The 15,974-nt window shown below is 33.8% G+C and overlaps 1 protein-coding gene and 1 long non-coding RNA gene across 3 annotated transcripts; one reads left to right on the top strand and one right to left on the bottom strand.

Annotated features, from left to right (window-relative positions):
* On the top strand, window positions 1–2,574 carry LOC123690037. Its single transcript, XR_006750885.1, has 3 exons — window positions 1–142; window positions 321–493; window positions 2,227–2,574. It is a non-coding gene; the product is annotated as an uncharacterized LOC123690037 (long non-coding RNA).
* A 3,479-nt stretch (window positions 2,575–6,053) lies between these two features.
* Window positions 6,054–15,490, bottom strand: LOC110993072. 2 transcript variants are annotated; one of them, XM_022259159.2, is made up of 7 exons: window positions 15,304–15,489; window positions 11,313–11,415; window positions 9,721–10,017; window positions 9,205–9,358; window positions 8,264–8,407; window positions 7,199–7,400; window positions 6,054–6,488 (listed from the first exon to the last, which is right to left on the bottom strand). In XM_022259159.2, exons 2-7 carry the CDS (start codon window positions 11,380–11,382, stop codon window positions 6,267–6,269), a joined length of 1,089 nt encoding a protein of 362 aa, XP_022114851.2. In that variant the 5' UTR covers window positions 11,383–11,415; window positions 15,304–15,489; the 3' UTR covers window positions 6,054–6,266. The 2 variants fall into 2 exon arrangements, with proteins under 2 accessions (XP_022114851.2, XP_022114852.2); XM_022259160.2 differs by having other exon boundaries at window positions 6,353–6,488; window positions 7,195–7,400; window positions 15,304–15,490.
* Window positions 15,491–15,974: the final 484 nt, after the last annotated feature.

Raw genomic sequence — 15,974 nt, 5'->3', positions numbered from 1 at the left:
TTTTTTTTTTTTTTTTTCTCCTTTCTTGGCCTGCACGGTTTGTGCGTCAGCCATGTACAAAAGTTAGGAAGTGCATTATTAGGTTTATTGGATAGGAAATTAGTACGGAATTTGGAAAAGGATCAGATAAATTTTATTATAAGTACGTATATACATAAAACATAGGTTATAATTTTATATTGTTATGAAAAATGAAACTGGCTAAAATGTTATATACATCAATATTTATATTAGATAAAAAGACAGAAATAGAAGTAGGAAAAGGAATATTTATGGATAAAAGCGAGGAAATAAAAGCGGAACGTTCATGTCTATTACAGGCAAAAAATATATGGTTAAAACCCCCAACGTCATTGCCACACTCAAATGTGTCGTCAGGCAAAAGGTTTAAGCCTTGCCAAATGCAAGGGTATGCATGCATGGCCCAGCCTCATACATATAAGGGTCGAAGTAATATCTTTACCAAGCGTCAAAGTAGAAGTGGAAGGGTGAGGTATATATATATTTACAATACAAATATTATTTACACTAGCAGCAATAATAGAAAATTTATCACTGTGATTAGGGATGGGTATATGAACAAATGGCACACCTCCTCTAAGAATTAGTGCAACTCCACCATACCCATCTGTTCTGTCTTCTCTAAGACAGATATGTCCTTGAATTCTAAAATTGAATCCGGGACGAAGCCAAGTCTCTTGAAGAGAGACGGCAAATGGTTTGTAATTATTTCATAAAAAAATTAGGTCACTTTTTTTATTATTAATGCTCCGCCAATTCCATTGAATCACCAGAGACTGGTTTTGTGGATGGTCTTGACTGTTCATTAGTTAAAAAACTTTTTGTAGAAGGGGCATCGTTGGACGGTATTTTAATTATGTCAGATTGTGAAAGGTACTGTATTATGGAAATGATGAGATCCTTTGTTATTATTTCTGACAAATCATTATAGTTGTTGAGACAACCTGTAGAAAAGGAAGGAATGTTGCTGTAATCTTGGATAAGCTCTGCATGCGTTTTTTGATCATATCCCTTACTTACATTTTTAGGACGAGCTTTGGGTTTCATGAATACTGTTTTTCTAAATGACTGTGTGGAAGTCTTAGTAGGGCTTGTTAAATTATAGGGACTGGAATAAGAAATATTCGGACCAGAATGGGCCGATGACGCAGAAGCAACAACATCTGCATAAGACTTAGAAATTGGTGGATGGACTTTACTGGCTTCTGAATATGATATTGACTTTTTAGCCATTGTTTCTTTAATAGCTTTTTGCCTAGCATACTCTGGGCACTTCTTATCCGTTGCAAAATGAGAACCAGAGCATAAGATACACACAGCATCATCCCTTTCAGTCTTGCAACTAATACTTGAATGATTGTCACCACATTTGTAACACCTTGGAGTGCCTCTGCATTGCATTTTGGTGTGACCAAAACGGCAGCAATTAAAACATTGCAGTGTGGGGTAAATATAAAGGTCTACAGGTAGGGAGTTGTAACATATAAAGACCTTGGTAGGTAAGATCTTCCCATCAAAGGTTAAGACTACAGTCTCAGTTGGAATGAACTTGGAATTCTCTCCTTCAAAGATCTTCCTGTTTAACCTCCGAACTTTCAAAAGACTTCCACAATTCTGCGGAAGCTCAATGTTTTCTAAAATTTCTTTTTCATCCCAGTCACACGGAACACCTCTCACAATTCCCATGCGGGTGATTGTGAAAGCCGGAATAAAGGCTTTGTATTTATTTGTGTTGAGAGATTTATGATTTAAAAATAAGTTAGCATCTTGAAATGTCTCAAATTGCAATGACAACATATTCCTCCATATTTTTTTTTATACTTCCCTCTACAATGCTTTTTACATAATTTTTTTTAAGGAAAAATCCAAATTGTATGGGGTGAACAGATCCAGTTTGATTTGTTTCCATGATTTTTTGGACATGGACAACATAAGGCGCAGGGTCTGACGCCTGGTAAAACGACCTAGCAACGCGAGGATTAATTGAAATATTGTTAGAGTGGGCAGCCTCATTTGGGGGTATTTCTGTTATTTTAACATCAGACTCGATGACTTTAGGAGTTATATTGTCTTTTAAATCATTAGGGAAATTTTGGGAACTTTTTCTCTTTTTTTCATTTCTAACAGATACTCTTTTTCTTTTAACAGACTTTGTGCTATCCGAGCAGTCTGTATCGATAATGGAACCTTCCGTTTCCATTCCAGACGCATCGATTGTGACTACATGAGACACCTGGAGGGATGTCCCTCCAGGGTCTTCGGGCTCCATCACGGACGACAAGAAAAAAATTCTTATCTACATATAATAAAATAAAATAACTTACCAGGCTACTAAGACAAACTAAAAATATAAATAATCAACAATAACTACTACTATATACACCTTATAACTTAACTGATCCTGTATTATTATATTAATTTAATTTTCAAAATTTAAGCCAAAAAAAAGACGCCCGCCTATTTTTACACTTCCCGCGCTTTTTTCTCATAATATGTTGTAAATAAGAATAATCAGCTGCTCTGATTCCACAGACTAGGAAACCTAGATGCTGCCAGACCGGCTAGATTTTAGAAATTACAATTTACAAGAGTTAAGATGACGGATGAAAGAGCCATTGATACAGTGACGGACTTAAGTTAAATACTATCTGTGGTGGGTAATAGGTATCAGTAATCACTTAACATAAATAATAAAGATGATAATTAAGGCGATACTGTCGAATTTTTTACTTTCATTATTATATCTTGCTTCATGAAATCGTATTCAATAGTCTTTACATGTTCACAATATCTATGCCAATCCTGTGCACCAATTTGTGACAAATCTATCTACATTTTTATCAGCATGTTTTTGCTTAATTACTTATAAATAGTAATCACCACCTTCAGAACCGTAAATATAAGTATCGTCTACATAAATCACATCAAATTAAGTATGCTCTTCACTTGACTTTTAATGAAAATCTTGTATCTTAAACAACGAATTATAAAACTCCCATACATGACGCTGTCTAATGCACAAACCGTGCTCGAGCCAAAAAAAAACTTGTATCTTTGGCATAAATAATTATTATTATTGTTGTAGTTTGACATCTCCATTAAAATGGTCCATTTTATTTAGCATTTAACGTATTCAAAACTATAACCTATCTCAATCCATTATTTGACCATCTGATATAGTTATCTTAATCCAAATGTTGATAAAAGTGTGCCAGTAACCAATCGACGGATAGTAATAGCCATCTGTCGATACATGCTGTCCTTGCTATGTCGGATAGGTATACACAGTATAGACCTTTGCATGAAAATGACAGTTCAACTGTGCCAATATCCTATCTTAAGATTTTAAATTAAACCAGTTTTTAAAATAATTAAAAAGCTACTTGAAATGTTTTAAACATAGATATACAGTATATTTTCTACTTCTCTTTCGATTATCTATTAAATTCTTCGCCATTAGCCGCTAAAACAGCTAAAAATAAAAAAAACGAAAGATCTTTGGGGTGTATCTGTTTTCATTGTACAATCAGTAATCGATGCTATCAGTTCAGAGTTGGCGATAATAATTAATGAATGTATAGATTGTGGAGTCTTTCCAGACCAGATGAAGGTTAGTAAAATCACACCGTTATTCAAAACGGGCAGCACTTGCAATTTTTGAAAAAATTATTCTTGATCAATTACTGATACATTTTAATAATAATAAACTTATGCATAGCCAGCAGTATGGTTTTACAAGAGGTCGCTCCACAGCCGATGCTGGCATTAAATTAATTTCCGAGATTTTAAATACTTGGGAAAATTCTCATGATGCCATTGGAGTTTTTTGCGACTTATCAATCAAAGGCTTTTGACTGTGTCCATCACGAAATCCAAAAAGCTTCAACACTATGGCATTGGCGAAAAAGCGCTAAATCTTATGGAATCATACCTGAGCGATAGAATTCAGAATTTATATGTAAATGGAGCTATATCACAGGGATCGTCTGTTACTATGGGCGTACCGCAGGGCTCCATACTTGGTCCCTTCTTATTCCTCGAGCTTCACGAGATAGTACTATTTGCTGATGACACTTCGCTTTTATTTAAAGTGAAACGACGAAATCCATCATTTGAGAATGTAAACAGTGCCATATCCAGTGTGGTTCACTGGTTTAGTACAAATAATCTTAAGTTAAACGAGAAGAAGACAAAATGTATTAAATTTGAAACTACAAATGTAAAAAGTAGTCATTCTCAAATAATAACTAAAGACGAGGAAATAGACTTTGTTGATAATGCGGTGTTCTTGGGAATTACTTTAGATAGTAAGCTCTAGTGGGGCCAACAGTCAACACATTGAAGGTCTTTCGAATAGGCTAAGTTCTGCAGCGTTCGCAGTGAAAAATATACGCAATCTTATGGATGAGAATACAGCAAAGCTCGTTTATTTCAGCTGTTTTCATAGTATCATGTCATATAGTGTTATTTTGTGGGGTAATGCCGCTGACATTAATTCGATATTTGTAGTGCAAAAACGGGCTATAAGAGCGATCTGTGGGTTGTCCCCACGGGAGTCAGTCCGAAATAAGTTTAAAGAATTAAATATTTTGACTTTGGCAAGTCAATACATTTATGAGAATATTTTGTATGTGCGGAAAAATATAGATATCTTTAAAAAGAATAGTAGCTTCCATAATTATAGTACTCGTAATAAAGACAAAATTAGCGCACCAACCACAAGGCTGCATAAAACGAGTAATTCTTTCCAAGGCAATTGCATACGTTTTTTCAACAAAATCCCTAGTGAGATACAAATATTGTCAATAAATAAATTTAAATCGTACACTAAAGTAAAACTGCTTGCTAAGGCCTATTATAATCTAAATGAATACTTAAACGATCATAGTGCTTGGATATGAATTGCTTCAGTATAAATAGGTAACGCGACAGAATCTCTCGGCTGCATTTTCAGACTATGGGGCGATCGTCGACATCTACGACTTTTTTCAAATGTAAAGTGGGAACAAACCGTGATTCATGTGGTATCAAATTATTTCAGTATAATTAGTATTATTACTATTTTCTTGTGTAGCCAAGCCAAGTGCACATTTCAAGAATCGTCATGCTCACTTAAATATCATTGCTTGTGGCGGCGTCCATGCGTCGGGTTGTCTCTCTCCCTAAAATATGGCGAGGGGCCAATGGGGCCAATGGCTGGCCATGCGTCATACTCGTGAACGGGTGCTACTTGTGGTGACTGGTCGTACTTGAATTCGTGTATGCGGTGATATTAGTTGTTTATACTACGTATTTGCGTGTTGTTCTCACGAGTATGTAAGTGCGTGCTCCTATTTCACCATGCCTCCTGCTGATAGAGGCCAAATCTTTGTTTTTAATTAATTTTTTTATTCTTTATTACTCAATATGTCATATGGAACATGGTGTAGTGATTGCAGCTCCTTATAAACATTATGTAAAAAAAAACTTGGCGATTAAAAAGAGTGGCGGAGAGTTTATTGCCAGTTCTTATCTTCCGTTCTACGCCCTTAATTTGAGAACTGGGAGTAAGTGTAAAATTTAATTCATTTAAAATTTCTTTTTTGACGTTCATAAGTGTACATTATGTTACCTAAATGAATAAACAAATTTTGATTTGATGTATCAAATATGTGTGTAAACTCGGTAAAATGGAACAACAAAGAGCAAAGATATTAAATTCTATCCGTCGCCAAAATTGGATTGTCTTTGTAGGGTTTGGTTATTGGGATGCAGATATGAGATCGATCAACTGTCACGACTCACGGTTTGATGTCAGATTGTTTTCATTCTGAGATGGTGGATTAATTATTGGGTTCGGGCTTTACAGCCGACCCTGCTTCGTAAGGTGCTTTTAGTCTGACCTTACTAAAAATCATATCAATTCTCTGTAGTGTTATTTTTTATTACTTTACCAAAATTAAAAATCAACATAATCTCAAATCTTAAAAATATCACCACATACATGAATATATGATTAGATGTGTTTGCATGGCCAATAAAAATGTTGATTCGAGTTTGAATACATTGATTTATTAATAATTAAATTGTGTTCAAATTACGTTGCCTTACAAAGGTAACTGAAACCTCAAGAAAATATTAGTATATATTAACAATAAATTAAACCACATCAAGCTTTATAAAAGTTCCATATTACAACAAAACTTTCCGCGTTTATTATTGAGCATTTCAATTGGCAGTCGCGAATTTAAGCTCGATTTCTATAATCAATCTAGTTTAAATGGAGAAGTCATAACTGTAGGTTCTACTGGATATTTTAGAGGTGAGCCTTGAGCTGAGTTTGGAGCCGTATCCTGTTCATGTTCAATGGAGACGGTAACCAGTTCGGTTGTTATTGTGGGCTCCGATTTTATGGATGTGGTATCTCGTTTAGTTGGAGAAATGCTACTTCGCTGTCGGCGGGTTTTTCGCAAATATGGTGTCAGTTTCTGGAAAACAAAATACTTTTTAAACGGCTAAGCCATGGTACAAAACCAGAAACACTTCTTGTATCATCGGAAGCCCAACACAGGATTAACATTAATAATACAAATTTATAAATAGAAGATTTAAACAAATTTTAAAAGTTTAGTCTCTGTGGCAGAGTGCCTTTAATCCCGGCAGATTTTTTTTATGTATAACAGGGGGCAAACGGGCCGTGTTGCGATACTTAATCGTTGAGCGAGGAAAGCACCAGGTCTGGGGACACCAGTGCTATCAATCAGGCGCCAATGTCTTTAATTAGCGTCTGTGTACATGAACCTCACTACCGAAGAGTCTCTACTCCAAAGGGAACAAAAAGTTGGAGAAAAGACTCTTATATATGAGCCGTTTATTAATTTCCGCCAGCTTATGTGCTTGTTCGAGTGAAATACGACGGAGCTAATGTGGTCTTATAAATTAGTTTCATAATAGATTTAATAAGTACTTGCTCATTAATATATGGACAGCTTTAAAATTGCTGCAGATTGTCTTATAATCTATTGATTTGTTTGATTGACTACTTTTATTTGTAAATATTGTTTAATCGAGAACAGTTTAAAATATTAAATATTTAGTTTTACTGTAGTGGGAAAATATAATTCAAAGGATATACTTTATAGGGCTTTACTATATAGGGCTTTATCCTTTGTTCAAATATATGTTTCTAATTACCTACATTTTGAGGGTCCTTCAAGTAAGCTCCAGTCCGTCGTACTTCAAAGTCAGGTGCTGCCAGGCACCGAAGGAGGAATAAGGCGACTGCACAAGCCCAAGCAACCCATACGCCCGCGCTCGCAGCTCTCGTCGCTGCTGTACGCGCCCCGAAAGACCAAGATGCTTGCCATGATCGCTCTAAATAGGGATCCACAGACGAACACCTGGATAATATTACAGGATTTTAATGTGCATTCAATATCACAAATTTTACTTATTTTAATGAAAGTAGATTAAGTATACATACATAATTATCCAATATTTATAAAAACAGTTCTACACAGATGATGACCATCTGTGTGAATGGAAACAAATAAAATAAATGTTTGTGACAGAAATAAATATTTGCGTCTTTGGCGGCTGACTCCGGCCTCAATCTGAATGGGATTTCTCATAATTTCTTACAAATGATTCATTAAAAACAGTCGCTGCACCCGAACTCGACCTTGCATCAAAAGTCGCTCTAGCCACACGAATGTGTGTCTAAAGTGTGCTTTAAATTCTAGGAACTTAGATTTCAACGTCGTTATAGCTAAATGGTCGCTACAGCCAAGGTGAATAAACTCACTGTGTTTATTATATAACAATTATTAATTTATTGTCAGCACACAGTATCGTATATATAATACCTCATATTATTTATTTATGAAAACAATATGTGTAGGATTGTAAAGATAATCTAAGACATGATATTTGTAAAGGTAATGACGGAAATAATTACACAGCCTTGAAAATTTGTAAATCCGGCCACTGCCTAAAATGATAATTATAAAAAAAAAATACTAAAGAAAATTTAATTTAGGTTTCACCAATTATGAAGCTTGCAATGCTGGCATCATTTCCTCACTGTATTGTACTGTTTCTGTGTAAAAGAGGCAAACGGGCAGGTGAGCCTTCACCTGATGTTATGATACTGCCGCAACTGCGTTGCGTTCTTCATTGAGCGCCGAAATCACCTACCACCAATAGGCCTACCCGCATTACCTACTAGACGCCAACTTAAATCTATTACAATATATGTGCTTACGTTGTCGCATTTGTAACATTTTGAAACGCCGTACAGAAGTCCACCAATCCGTTGTTTGTCTTAGTGAAGCTTATTCCAGTCAAAATCACCATCACGATAGCGAATATTAGAGCAGGGGCCAGTATCCGCCACGGCTGGCGAAGACTGTAAACAATTCGGTCGTATTTCAGTTAGTGTTATCATTTGAGGTTAAATTTAGAACCGAAACATAGCAAACTCCCAAGGGAAATCACTCATTACTGAAGTCACACTGAATAAATTCAAAACTCTCGTTAATGAATCAGTAAAGCTTTTTATCAAAACTTGGCGATTAACAAGAGTGGCGGAGAGTTTCTTGCCAGTTCGTCCTTTTTACTGCGAACTGGTAGTAAATGTAAATTTAGAATCAATTTAACATATTTTCTGTTGATGTTCTTCTATGTGTAGGTACTTGGTTATGTATTATAATAATTCAATCCAAACAAAAGAACCAATCAAGAACTTTAACATGGGTAAATATTAAATTCGACATTTTGATCCTTATCCTAGTATTAGTATGGCCTTCAGGTTCTGAAAGTGTTCGATTATGGGGATATCGAGAATTCTGTCTACATTATTAAGTTCCACCCGCTCCATTTCAACGCTTGGCGTACCCAAACACAGCGCGTTTTAAAGAACCAGTTGCTTGGATATTCAAACCGATACGACTTAGGGCCCTTCAAGAAAAGAGCGTAAACATTCGCTAAAAGGTTGGAAACACACCCGTTAGCCTCCGTTTTGCTCATGGGCGGCGGTTACACAAAGTGACCGCTTGCTCGTTTGCCTCCTGTCCCATAAAGAAAAATATATCAAATTAGAAAAAATTACGCATAATGGCTGATATTAAAAATTTGTTTCCTGCAAAGATTCTGTTTGTTTCATATCTACTTTGACTTCTGGCATAATTATAAATAAATAAATACCCGGATCTAGGGCGGCCGCCTCCAGGACACATGGTGAAGAGCGTGGCCCAAGTCGCAGCAACTATCAAAGACATCACCGGTGCATACTCCGCGAGATCACAATCTTGACCGAATAGTGTTCGGGAAGTGTCAAGGATTAGGCGGCTTTCCATTGCTGCAACATTTTAATAAAACTAGCATGTAAAGCATAGGTCATTAAAATGGTTTCATTCTCCCAACAATCACAATCAAGTGAACAGTCTAGTCTGTTTACGAGGGTATCAAAGCCTAGAGAACATTATGTTCAACAAGAACAAAGAGGCAAAGATGCGGAGTTGTAACAGTTTTTACTCTCACTACACAAGAATTCTGTATCTGATAAAACATATATATTTATTTATATTGTAGCTTGAGCCTGAAACCTTACTAGGCCTAGGTTACCCTACCCCCACTGCCCTCCACAAGCCGCACCTTAAATTCTACAGATACAAAACAAAAACTGCAGAATGTTTTTGAAAAATAAAACAAAATACTTACTAGATATTTCCAAGTCATCCGTGATTTGTGTTGTTTGTGTGCTTCTCTCTGTATCATATTCGGTCTCGTCTGTTATATTTCTTTCAATCAAATCAGTACTGTTAGCTTTGTCATCTTGAGCATTATAGTTTTCATTTCGATTGAGCGCATTTTCTATTGGCACATCCACCACCTTGAAACTCAACTGGCGCGGGAAAAGCACACAGTTATTGTCGACAAGCTGCATAGTGTTTTGAAGAAATACGTAGTTCATAATGGCGAAACTGGCGGCAAGCGCGTAAATAATTAAATGCCACGCTAAAAAAAAGGTTTAAATTGTCTTAAAAACGGTTTTATTTGACATTGTACCTAATATAAAATTATTTAACCTTGTGGGCTTAAAACTTTTTAATTGTGGCTTTGAATGATGTCATTGCTAAAAATGTCGCAATATCTATTAAAGATATAACTACACTAAACCATTTAGTACCTACATGATACCGCCAATTTTTAACCGCAACTCAGACATTTATTATTTATTTGGAAACAAAACAGATACATCTTTAGAATAAAAAAAGTTAAAAATATAACACAAAAATAAACATTGGATGTATCCATAAAAGGTTTCACTAATAAAGAAGTATTGTCAGTAAGTAGGTTTCCTACCTATCTCGTATCATCATACCTCAGTATCGTATTTTTAACTTTTATTGAACATGCTGGCCATGGAAATGTATCTTTCATTACAAAATAGCTCGAGGAAAATTGTGATTTGCTTACAAAATGTACGCGATGTAAGCGACATACGACACAAATCAATAAATCCTTAACATTAAGTATTCCATGGTTCGGGGTAATATTTACCCATCAAACATTATCTAATACTACAACCAAACTTCTGAAAACTTCAATTTATAATTTTACGGATGAAACGCAATAATAATTATATTAATAGTAATAATAAATATACAAAGAAGTTTCAATTCTGACACGTGTACTTTGTACGCACGCACTTTTTTATAATGGTGTATATATATTATATAATATATTCGAGAGTGACCCCAGATTTTTTTAGACGGCCTCGTAGGATGTCCCACAACTTCTCCCAATAGCATAGATTCGATAGTGTGGATTGAGCTGATATTTTCTGCTATTGGTTAATGAAAATATTGTAAAATATACTTATCTTTACACTTTTCACTAGCTATTTAATTATTTTATTTATGCCTTATCTGCTAAAAAGGTGGGCGTATCGATTGAAAGGTGTTAATAAACTTTTATCACCTTCATCATACAGACTATCGCCGTACACTGTATGTAAACAATTGGTATCGAATAATTTTTGGGTGTAAATTGCTTTTTCTGTTTCTATAACTAAAACGAATTAATACAAGCATTCTTGTTTTTTTTATTGTTGTTTGTGATAAAAAATAATAATAAAGATTATTATTATTATACATCGTTAATTTTTTGAGTAAATACAACTAAGCGGTGTCTAGATTCTGATTTAATGCTATATAAGTTTAAGAACACAATCTCTAACTAACCGTTGAGTTTTCTAAATTTACTAAAAATCTTCTAAACTTACTTAAAGAAATACATTTCTAACCAACCTTTCCATGCCTTCAGCTTTTTCGACGCTTTTTCCTCCAAATCCAACTTGTCATAAAGTAGAATAGTCATGTTTTTTTTTGTTTTTCTGTTCACATTTTTAATCTGCAACAAAATATCTTATTGTATTATTTCCGAACAATATTTCGATAATTAATTTAATAATATTCACATTAATTATTAATTATTTGTAAATTTTAGTATACCTACGATTTGGAGACGCTCAAAAATGGTAGGTAACCTAAGTGAGGAACTGATATTATCAAGAAGGATTAAATTCTTATATCTTGACAAATTATGATCGTCGGATATGAATAAATGGATTAAACATTTTAATAATCTATATCGTTTTCTTATTTTTCTTATTTTTCTCTTTTATCCTCATAGTACCTAATTATTACAATAATGAACATTATAATACTTGGTTACTATCGCAAAAATATGGTCGCTGATAATATGAATATGCATGGAATTAATTAGTTTTTCCTATTCCCAAAGGATTGTATTGTGTTAATTTGTATAATTGACCGCAGCAATAAAATTTATCGACGTCCAATTTAAATATTAAATTTTCGACATTCACATACCATTTAGTTAATATATAAGGTATAGTTACTTTTATTGAAGTTTCACTTAGTGTAAGAATTACAAAAAATACTAAGTTACATTTAATATATGTGTGTTTTCATGGTCACGTCAAAAATCAAGGCAAACCAGTTTTTACTACGTAGCTTTTGATAGATCGTGAGGCTTTATATAAGACGAAATATTTTGAATTTTTTTTTGATATATATATCAAAAAAAATAATTACAAATATATATATATATATTTGTTTATTTTGTCACAATACCTGATGTGAAATTACGTCATTACTTGACGAGATAATGATATCAACAACCAATATTTTACAAATGTGATATACATGATATGAATTTTACATTGAAGTCATACTTGGCTAAGTGATTTCTGATTGTAAGAGTTACTTACACTCTTATAAATACCAAAATTACTGCAATTCTTGAAATGATAGTCTGATATTATTAGGTACTGAATAATCAGAAATCTCCAATCTGGGTGCAAGCCAACACAGCGTGCTTCTTTTCACGTTTACACACCAATTAAAAAGTGTGAATCACTAGTATACATTATCATGAATAATAAATCATGCGCTGAGATCACATTGGGGAAATCTGTAAATTTCCTTCTAAAAATATCGCAATATGCTCTCATTGCAACCGCGCGTAGTCATAAAACAATGAACTTTTCAAAATACATTTTTAGAACACTGCGAAGATTTTAAAATATTTCCGATACCACGTTTTATTAAATTCCTCAAGGTTTTGAATTCAAACGATCTATTGATTGGTAAAAGGGTAATCGCTCTTATTTGCAAATATGTACTGTAAAGCCCTGTACGCCGTATTGTATCCATCACGTTTCTATTAAGGGAGAAACTTATTACGAAACAGTGAACATGGCTCATATTGAGTTAAAAGATGTTTTATATTATATGCTAATAATATTTTTTGTTAATTACTTTTTAATTGGGGGATTCGATACACTGTATTTCGTATTTTAATTAACTTCGTAGGGTTAGTATTAAGATAAGTTACTATTTTTATTTTTTTTTAAATTATTATTTTTATTTTTTACCGGTTACTACCACAGCTTACTTAAAATAATACCTTACTCTTTTTTACCATAATTTTGCGTTATTCTTCTTTGTTGTTATTATTTTTATAATTTTGTGTACCTATCGTTAGTAATAAATGTTACGTCTGTCTTTCTGTCTATAATATAACAATTCTGTAAACGTTCTCTATATGCATTTTCTTGTTTATCGTGAGTTGTGTACAAGTAGGTTGGTAGATGGCCAATATTACGCCATGCATGCCACAATTTACAAACACAATACCGAATGTGAAATTACGTCATTCAGTTGACGAGATTATGAGTTGAATTTAATTATAGACTCTGATGGAGTTACGAGATCAACAACCTCAATCCAATACAATGTATATTAAAAGGTTTTTGTGTGTCTGTGCCGCATAGTTATGCCTATGAAATATTGAAATAGACAGTCTGTAACCGCCTTTCATACCGAAGGATTGAAATTGGATCTATTTTCATATAATCTATCATTATAAATAATATGTTAGTGGCGCTGCAACCTCATGTGGATTTTGGCTGAAGTGGCTAATGCAAAGTACTCAAGAGCTGTATCCTTGAAAGAGCTAAAACTTATTACACATTGTATGTGTATAATGTGTGTGTTGTGGTAATAACTGACCCTAGCACGTCTGCTCCAGCAATATGCTGTGGAGCAGACGTGTTCCACAGGGCTGGTCATTCGGCCAGAGACAACAAAAATTAGTTTGCACAGACGCAAACAAAAAAAGAAAGTAGTAATAATAATAACAGTAGAGATTAACAGTGTAAGTTAAGAAGTCTTGGAAGATTTATGCGTATATCATAATATCATAATGCATATATAATATAAGTACATGTACAGTCAATGCAATAACAATAATGTTACAAAAACTACAATATAAATATTTTTGGGCGCTAAAAACTAGACTAATAAAAACTATTAACTGTTAAAACATACTAATATCCTTATCAGTTTGTCATTGGTTTCCGATAAGCTATGCATTTGTGGGTGAGGCTCGGTAATACTTTCAAGTGAGTTAAAAAATATCAACGATAAATTTTTGCGCGATGTGAAAATGTAGTGCACAATCGTAGCTTTTCCCTTGTTGACCAATCTGTATCAAAACTCGCGCCGCGGAATCATGATTAGGGACATTGGTAGTTCTCTATTATCTATATTAGTTTAACCCTAAAAACGTTTTAGTTTCAGGATTATGGGAGAAGGACGTGTGACTTGCCATAGCCTATTTGGGGCCTTCTTCTATATAAATATATTAATTATCAGTTTATTCATTACATCCTCTTAGACCAGGCCAATCAATACAATTTTTGTAGGTGGCCTTTTGGAGTAAAATGTCTGGCCACCGTAAAGCTAGCTTGTGTAATTAAAAAGATCCTACCTAATACAAATAATACAAAGGTGAATTAACTTAATAGTATATTATAAAAAAAATCAGTAAAAGTATAATTTAAACCACAATGTGGTACAAACAATAGAAACAATACAAACAGTTTAAAAACAATGTCGAGGAAATATCGCTTTCCACGATTACTGAAAAAACTGGGAATTTTCAGTCATTATTGCGTTTGTATTAAAGATAATACTAATACGAGTATAGTTTGAATAAATAATTATTAAGGCATTTTCAGTAGTTTTTTAGTGTTCAACGTGTTATAATCTTGGTAGTTATCAATAAACAAGGTTAGCAAGTAGGTGGCTGTACACAATAGATTTGCCCGCAAAGGCAAAACGAATTATTATAATAAATTTTCAAAGCGTAGATACAATATAATTGAAAGAATGAACTGTAACAATAAATTATTATCCTTATAAAATGAAGTCAGGAAAGCTCGATAATTAAGATATTCAAGGCTATATAGTATATAGTAACAAAGTAAGCAAGATGACATAATAGAAAAGGGAAACATCTCTATGAATACGAATCTCAAGTAGGTATGCATATATTCTAATGAAGTTGAAAGAAACGGTTTATATTAAAATATATGTAGACTTAAGAAAACTAATTATTTTTATTATGGAAATACTGTAGATATTTTAGCATTAACTGTTAGACATTGTAATGCGGGTATGCAAAACAATAATTGATGTTTCAATTATAGTAATGCCTCCTACAAACATATAATAATTTTTTGAGTTGTCTTTTGTCATAGAAAGCGAACAGATAGATAAACAATTGATTCAACGGCATCGAACACAGAACCTCCTTTACACATTATGCGTAAATCATCACGCAGTTATGTCTTGCAGGAAACTGATAAATGTCCTGTAATTCTAACTGAAGTTTAAATTATTAACAAATAAACACAATTAAATAACATACCTTTTATCAATAATATTCAATCCAACCACTGATAAAGTGCATTTATTATGAAACGACTTACATTCTCATTCTAAAACTGATAAGGCGAAATTATTTATAAAAAGTTGGTATAATAAAAATACAGTGAAATGTTTTGCGGTAACTACTGTACGCTGCTGTGGGTGACTGAATAAGCTACAGTGAGCGAATGCTCAATTCCTGAATCCAGTTATGCGGCATTAGTAGAAAATGATTTAGCCCTTGTCACAACCGCTTTAAGTTCAATTTATTGCAGCAGGCCAGAGTAGCATATGAAACGGTATGAGGAACATGAGAGCAAAAGAGACAGCAATATCCACTTGCGTCTTTAATAATCCACAGCTTACGTAATGCAGCCCTCGCATCAATATTAATCTGTGGACGGTAATTTTTGAGATTCTGCCATCTATTAGAAAACTGTAGAACTATATGGACATTTGGTTACTGACTGTCGTTAGAGACGAATAAAATACTAAAGCAGTAATAAGATCCTTTCTAGTACTCAAACAGATGGCTTTGTCTGAATTTATTTTATATTTTGTTACCTTTACTTCATGATGATATATGTACAACTAGCGACCCGCCCCGGCTTCGCACGGGTGCAATGCTGATACTAAATACACTACAGAAAAACTGTGAACGTTGTATATAAA

Source organism: Pieris rapae, chromosome 1 (assembly GCF_905147795.1).
Source record: "Pieris rapae chromosome 1, ilPieRapa1.1, whole genome shotgun sequence".
Classification (NCBI taxonomy): Eukaryota; Metazoa; Arthropoda; class Insecta; order Lepidoptera; family Pieridae; genus Pieris; species Pieris rapae.
Note: the sequence above shows the minus strand (reverse complement) of the source record. Positions and strands in the feature narration are given on the sequence as shown.